Source organism: Physcomitrium patens, chromosome 2 (genome assembly GCF_059467195.1).
Source record: "Physcomitrium patens ecotype Gransden chromosome 2, ASM5946719v1, whole genome shotgun sequence".
Classification (NCBI taxonomy): Eukaryota; Viridiplantae; Streptophyta; class Bryopsida; order Funariales; family Funariaceae; genus Physcomitrium; species Physcomitrium patens.
Window position 1 is genome coordinate 3892412 of NC_143411.1, and position 8132 is coordinate 3900543.

Here is an 8132-nt window from a genome sequence, read left to right on the forward strand (position 1 = left end):
TGCATCAACTTTCAAGTTGGAGACCAAGTGATATTAGTATGGTTTTTAGGCTTTTTTTCACAATCTATAAGTTGAATTGAGCTGAATTTTTTTGAGCATATAAAAGACTTATAGTGGCATTCATGTACAAAATTTTGTATCAAATGGATGATCAACTTAGGAATTATAGCTTACTAGAATTCACTATCTAAGATTAGGGTTTGCTTGGAGAAATTGAAATTACCTAATTATGAAAGTAATAAAAGAATTAGAATTTTTATATACTTGTGGTTACTAAGAAAAGTATTTTTGAGAACTTTGTATTGACTTTAAGTACTTTTAAATTGAAATTCAAATTACTTTGTATTTAAATGGTTGAAATCTATTACGGTTTCTAAAATATTTGTAAAACTTAACTTCACCCTCTACAACCAGGTACCTGGTGCATTCTCAAACAAGACAACATGTGTTATAATAGAGACAACTATAGCGGCAGCTGCACAAATGATTCTAATCCACACTTGGCTGATGTGGCTAATATGACATCATTTTTTATTTTTTTAATTGTAAAAAAGGATACTAATTGATATATTGTGTTTTTATTTTTATTTTTATTTTTTGGATTAGCTGCCAAAAATTTATTTCATGTTAGCAAAGCAAATGGTTTAGCCACTAATATATGGATATATATATATATATATATATATATAACATGATTATGAAAAATTACACAAAAATATATTGAAAATAAATTTAATATATATGAAAAACTCAATTGATCAAAGGTTCAAATATATATACTTGACAAAGAGATGGATTTAGATGTAAAATAATTCAATTGTTAAAATAAAATCAAAACATATGTTAACTGATTCTCTTATTTTAATTGTTATTATTACATTGTTATAATATTTTAAAGTGATTTGAACATTTTGACACAAAAAAATCCAACATTAAATTTTACATTGAAAAAAATATATAACTGATTCTCTGCATGTTGTATACAACATGTGCAAAAGATTAGATATTATTATTTTCACATTAAATGTGAACATTTTTTTGTTATCTTATAACATTAAATAATATATATATATATATATATATATATATCAATAAAAAATAAATAAAAATACATATTAATCATTAATAAAAAATATATTATAAATCCAAAAATATAGTTATAAAAATACACACAATCATGTTTTAAGTAAACATGAATTATTCATTAATTAATATAATTACTAAAAAAAATTATTTATTTTTAAAATAATATTCATTATTTTAGCTTTTAACATATTTTTTTTTAGATTTTATTTTTATTTCTTATATTATAACTTATAAATTACAAAAATACTTTTTCAATCATCATCATAGATCAATAATGATTTAATATAATCATAAAATATTATAATTAATAAAAATTATATATTTTATGATTATTTAGAATCAATATGATAGTTAAATGTTGATTTTTTAAAATAAATTAGATAAAGAAAGAAGATATATTTTTTAAAAATAGTTATTATTTTTGAGCATCTTTTAAGAAATAAAAATTAAATAAAAATTTTAAATTTTAAACTTTAAAACATCTTCAAAAAGAATTTAAAATATATATATATATATATATATATATATATATATATATATATATATTTAAAGATTAACTACTTAATATATATGTAATATTTAAATCTTATATTTCAATAATTTATTTATAAATATAAAATATTATAATAGCTCTAATGATTAATTTAAGAATAAAATATGATTTCATATGTATTTTTTTAATTTCATTAAATAAATATAAATATACATATATATATATATATATATATATGAAAGGAAATATTAATTAGATGCATACTTTTAAAAAATAGACCCACTCTTCATGAAGAATATTGTAATAATGATGAATTTGGTTGGTTTTTATTGCTTACATATTCAATATTGGAAAAATTAATTTAGATGTCATTATTTGTTTTTATGATGGTTAAGATGGGTACATTGATTTAGTAAAAATTGGGTATATTTAACATTCTCATATATATATATATATATATATATATATAATGCTTTACTAGCAAAAAAAAAAAAAAACAAACAAACAAACAAACAAACAAAGTAAAAACTTAATAGGTTCTATCAAATAATCTCAAATAATTATTTTTAATATGATTATTTCTCAATTATTGTCTTTTTTATAGAAATCATCTACACACAAATATTGATTTAACCACATTCAAAATTGTTATATATACACCTAAGAAAAATAGAGGCTTCTAATTGGCTTGTTATTGTTGTGTGAAGACACAAACTTGGGAGAACTACATGAGGTCGTCAGTGGCAATGATCCCCCTTTCAACAGTCTTGCTTATTGATCAATGGGTTGGGTCAAGTGGCAGCACCTCTATAAAGGGTTTTTAGGAGATTTTTAGGAACTTTGCTTCTAAAAAGAAAAATTGAATTTGAACTTTGTATGGACCATTTGATTTTGTAATCTTGATGTCTTTTTTCAAAAACCCTAGACTTGTAAATTGTATATATTTCTTTATATGTCTCTCACTTCACCTCTGCTCCAACTTTTTTTTTTTTTTTTTTTTTTTTTTTTCCTTTTTTTTTCCTTTTTTTTTTCCCTCTTCTTAGCTCTCTTCTTCTCTTCCTTTCTTGCTTTCTTTGTCTCTTCTTTAATGAGCCTTCTTCCACCAAACCAAAAAAAAATGTACAATTCGCAAGAAGAGTTGCTCAAAGATATTTACTCATGCATACATAAATAAGAATGGGACAAAAATAAAAGTCTATTGCCTCTTCCCCCATTCCTCCAATCTCCCCACAATTATTGTAGGCATCACATTTTGTACAATAACAACTAGCCAATCAAAGGCCTCTATTTTTCATTAATTGTGTATAACCAAAAAACAAAACTATGCATACAAATTTTTAAAAATGTATTCTATTACTTATTTTATAATCATTTATTACAACACAACTTAATGTATAAAATTTATAATTTATTTTAAATATATTTTTGCTCACTTAGCATAAATTTAAATAAAAAATACATATATTTTTTGTATGTATGTGTGTATATTCATAAAAAATAAAAAATAAAAATCAACACAACAAAACAAAAACAGAAAAAATTATCATTCTAGTTTACAATCTTCCAAATTGAAAAATGAAAAATGAAAAATTATGAAATATATTTATTTATTTTCCACAAAGTGTAGACCAAAAGCATTTTGTTTTTTCTAAGTGACACTATGTTTACAATACTTTAGTAATGTAATTCACTGTTTTAGTATAAAGTTCTAAGAATATATCATAAATATCAATAGTAATATATTGTGAAAACAACCAATCTTTAAAAGTATAGAATAGTAGTAAGCTTAAACTTTCATTCTCATCTCCTTTCAGATCCAATCACTAACATTCATTTTACAAACATTTTCATGCTCTCATCATACTGATCCAAAATCTGAAATAAAAATGCCTTGATTTCTAGTTAATTGATATATATGTATATACATACATATATCTATATATATATATATATATATATATTATCCTTAAAAATCATGTAGTCTAAGAAGCTATTATTATATTCACACATCAAGATGCTTTTATAACTTGGACGTTACAATATGCATTATGATCCACACATCTTCCATTGTTATGATATCACATATTTAAATACAACTCATTGTAAGAAAAACATACATATGCACATACTATACATAACAACATCTATTATTTTAACTTAAGGCCGTTTATATTTCTAAGGATCCTCAAAACAAACAGCACCACAAGCTTCACAGAACCCAAGCCCGCAGATCTTCGACCCAACGACTCCAAATCTTCACAGAAGTAAACTTTATCATATGTACAGGAAACTAACAGATGAGGTATTAGGGTTTGGGGGCGAACGAGGCGGCTCAGTTTCCCTTGAATTGGAGAGGCTCCGTCGTGATTATCCTCTTTGGGTTTGCTCCACTGCCAATTCTGCTGCGCATCGCATCGTCCCTCCATCATGGGTACCTGCTTCTGTGCTCGCTCACTGCTCTGTTGACGTTTCCTCTTTCGGCTCGCGTTTCACAATGTGATTCCACTACTGCGAATCGCTTCATGAAGGCGTGGTTTTAAGTGATTTTTTTAGAGTTCAGTTGTGTAGGGTCTATGATACTGTCCATGGTCTTTGTTTGTGGTTATGCCACTGGATGATTGATCGAACTTTCGGTGTCGGTGTGTCTTCATGATGCTTTGTGTTGTTTGGTAGGGTTGGGCCATTCGATGGTTGGTGACGAGAGAGTCCGTTAATGTTGGGTTTTTTTTGTAATGTGTGAATTTGGTTCCCCAGGCGCGTACAAGTACATTGAGGAGCTATGGCGGAAGAAGCAGTCCGACGTGCTGCGTTTCTTGCTTCGTGTGCGCTGCTGGGAGTACAGACAACTACCCGGCATTGTACGTGTCACTCGTCCTTCTCGCCCTGACAAGGCTCGACGCCTGGGATACAAGGCGAAACAGGTATGTTCAAACTTGCGAATCTTTAACCTACAGTACTTTTTGCTTGGGCAGGTTGTAGTATGAACTGCGGCAAGTGCATCGCTTTGACTGGTGGGTAATCCCAGGTACAGAAATGAAAGTCACTGCGCATTTAGGGTTTCCTGGACCTTTGTATATGCTGACCACCAGGAGCATTTAAGTTATTATTATCGATTGGTGTATAGTTGTGAAAATGTGTCGTCCTCAAGTGCGATTTCTCGGCATGTCTTTATTAATGTGTAAACCTAAATTCACTATTCAACAAATACATTGGGGATATTAATTTTGATTCATGAATGTGATCGTTCTAATGCTCTCTAGGTCCATCAAGAAGAATATAAATATGTTTACTCCTTGTGTCAAACTCTATTTTTCACTAGTTAACTGAGCCTCCGCTGGTTACAGTTTAGTTAGGTTGTTGTCATAGTTTAGTATGTGCCTCGCTGTTGACGAAGGAGGAACGGAACCTATCAAGTCCCTCAACAGACTTTTTTACCTTCTGAAACTACACTCATGTCAAATGGTGTGCTTACGTTTCTGGAGCTTTTGTCTTGTTGTTCTGTCAGCAATGAATCTAAATGTGGCCGAAAGGGTTGGTATGGGGCACAAAGCTTGTCTACGGGTCTTCTTTGACAGGAGACTAGAGTACTCGTGACGTCAGAAACAACCCTGCTTAGTATCGTTTCTACCCTCAAGCTATATTCATAGCGTTGTGGTTGAATAATCTCGTTCTAAACTCATTTATCACATTCAAACTAATGTAAATATCAGCATGGATAGCACCCCGCAAGTTCCATTTCTGAGAACTTGGGCTTTCTGTCAATCGCGTGGTCTAAGGCTTGATGATGAAAATATGGTCGATATTCGTCTTTTGTTTATCAAGTATGGTCAGAGTATTAGTGATGTACTTGTTACTGAACACTATCCTGTGTGTGACAGGGTTACGTGGTGTATCGCGTCCGCGTACGCCGCGGGGGTAGGAAGAGGCCTGTTGCCAAGGGTATTGTGTATGGAAAACCTAAGAACCAGGGTATCACACAGCTCAAGTTCCAGCGTAACCTGCGATCAGTTGCTGAGGAGCGTGCAGGTAGGAAGCTTGGTGGCCTCAGGGTCCTCAACTCTTATTGGATCAACCAGGACTCAACTTACAAGTACTTTGAGATCATTCTGGTGGATCCTCAACATACTGTAATCCGCAAGGACCCAAGGATCAACTGGATTGTGAACCCTGTTCACAAGCATCGTGAGCTGCGCGGACTTACTTCTGCTGGAAAGAAGTACCGTGGTCTCCGCGGCAGAGGTCATTTGTATACCAAGGCTCGTCCTTCAATTCGGGCTACATGGAAGCGCAACAATACCCTTTCTCTCAAGCGTTACCGATAAACTGCTTAGACTTAGGCGTATGCTGCGTGTTCTCCTCTGGGCTTGTAGTGCGTGTGTTTTATATAAGGAATTTTTACGAATTCGGTAGAATCCTCACTTGTTCAGAGCAGAATGCTTTTTCGACTTTCATTTAATTGTATTTGGTTAATTGTGTCGGTATGCATTCTGATATGATATGATGAAATCGCCCTCGTGTGTGAAAAGTGGTTAAGGGTTCCATGTGTTCGAAGTTGCATTCAATTTAACTAACAAGAACCTGACCTTTACAATGATTATAATGAAATATTGAAATATGAGGGTTCTATATGTAGGTTAAAAGAAAACGAATCTAGCACGGTCAGTCTCCTTTTGCATGTAATTATTGTGAAGTGTACCATAAAATGAGGTCGTTTTACCTGTTACTTGTCAAACCGTGTGTAACTTCCAGTCCAGTTAACACTAAACGTTCTGATTTGAAAACTACTGTTTCGTCTAGAAAAACTCATCGTGTACACATTATGATGAAACAAGTTCTTTTCGAAATAACTCTACAGTAGATAACAGTGAGTACAAATGAATGCCTTGTGAAGTGCAATATCCTTTAACTAATTACACACCAAATCCAGTAGACATACTCTTGCAGAAATATGCGTTTTTGTTACATCCTCCAATGCACTGTGATGTCGAAATTTACTAAACTAGAATTAGTAGATGGACATCATTCCAGTTCCCACTGAGATTAAACAAGCAAAATGTCAGTTTTCAGAATCCATCCACAAGGTGAGATTTGTGTGTGAACAGCTCACCTTAATAGCAGATGATGTTCCACTATAATCTATTAATATTTATCCACAGAATTATCACAGCAACATCCATTGCTGTTTTTATATCTCAATTCCCTGCTCGTGCTCTTTCGAAAGCACTTAATGTGAAACTAAAAAAATGATTCCGATTGTGATTCAAAACATATCAATGTAGTTTAATATTTGTAACATATTGCCAACTTCATTAAACTGAATATAACCTACTCTCTATTTATTAAAAAATAATAATAATAAATTAAATCCTCAGCTGTCATTTAAGTTCAAGGAAATATTCATTTGTACTTATAAAGTACACTTATATAAGTATACTTACAAATATCCTTGTAAAATGAAGGGATTCTCTAACCGTTTTAAATGTTCATATATTTACTTTAGAAATAAATAAATATTTATGATCCTACATAGTTGATAATAACAAACATAAAAGATGTCTACTTAGAATATCTTGTGACATAGTTAATATGTGTTAACCTCTAGAAAATTTATTAAAAAATAAGTGTGTAATATTATTTTTATTGAGTGCTTTACAAGAATAAAATAAATAAGTTGTCAAGTTTGAACAATGAAAGACAAATGCCAACAATATTTAATATATTTATTTAATAATATCATGCATCCAATGCATGCAGCTTGCAACTTGTTTATTCATAAAACATTCACTATCTCCCTCTCAATCACCACACTTTATTAAAGCAGAGAAAGCAAGGAAAAATAAATAAATAAATAAATAAATAAATAAATGCAAGAAAGAAAGAAAGAAGCATATTATTTGCTAGGTGTCTATGAGATCACATGAGGTGTAGCAATATCAATTGGATATAGCAATAGCAATATCAATAGAATTAACGATTCCCTCTCTCTCTTTTTCTCTCTCTTTATATATATATATATATATATATATATATTGTTTTATTTTTATTTTGAAATTATTATTTTTAAAAATTTAAATATAATTTTATGTTTTTGTTACCTCTAATAAAATTAAAATATGGTTTAAAATTTAATTAGGTAAATAAAAGATGGTTAACTTAAATTTGAAACTTTTTGTAGAATTAATCTATTTTCTAGTATTAAATCTATTAATTGTAAAGATGCACATGTTTTATAATCTGAAATATGTAAATTTTTATCAAATCTAATAAGTAAAAAAAATAGTTGCTCCAAAATTGATACATAGAGATAACATTGGTGTTTATATATATAAACAAAGAGGTCAAGAACAAATATCTTAAAATTAATAAAATATTTTTTATATTTTTTTTTCTTTAATTTTTTGTTTATTTTTATTTATTTAATTAGTTTTTAAAAAATTATAATTAACATTTGGATACAAATGTATTGCTTTGTATGTATATTGTTTTGTATACAAAGTAATATTGAATTAATAATCAAAAAACCAATACTATTATTTTAATAAAAAATTTAAAA

The 8132-nt window shown here is 29.4% G+C and overlaps 1 protein-coding gene across 1 annotated transcript; it reads left to right on the plus strand.

Annotated features, from left to right (window-relative positions):
- Positions 1 to 3963: 3963 nt before the first annotated feature.
- LOC112279104 (large ribosomal subunit protein eL15z) lies at positions 3964 to 6075 on the plus strand. The gene is made up of 3 exons (XM_024513229.3): positions 3964 to 4010; positions 4334 to 4500; positions 5458 to 6075. The coding sequence occupies exons 1-3, from the start codon at positions 4007 to 4009 to the stop codon at positions 5899 to 5901; spliced, it is 615 nt and encodes a 204-aa protein (XP_024368997.1). The 5' UTR covers positions 3964 to 4006; the 3' UTR covers positions 5902 to 6075.
- The last annotated feature ends 2057 nt before the right edge of the window (positions 6076 to 8132 follow it).

Coding starts and splice junctions, on each gene's coding strand:
- LOC112279104 (XM_024513229.3), top strand. Junction 4,501..5,457: donor TGGGATACAAGGCGAAACAG/GTATGTTCAAAC, acceptor TGTGTGTGACAG/GGTTACGTGGTGTATCGCGT.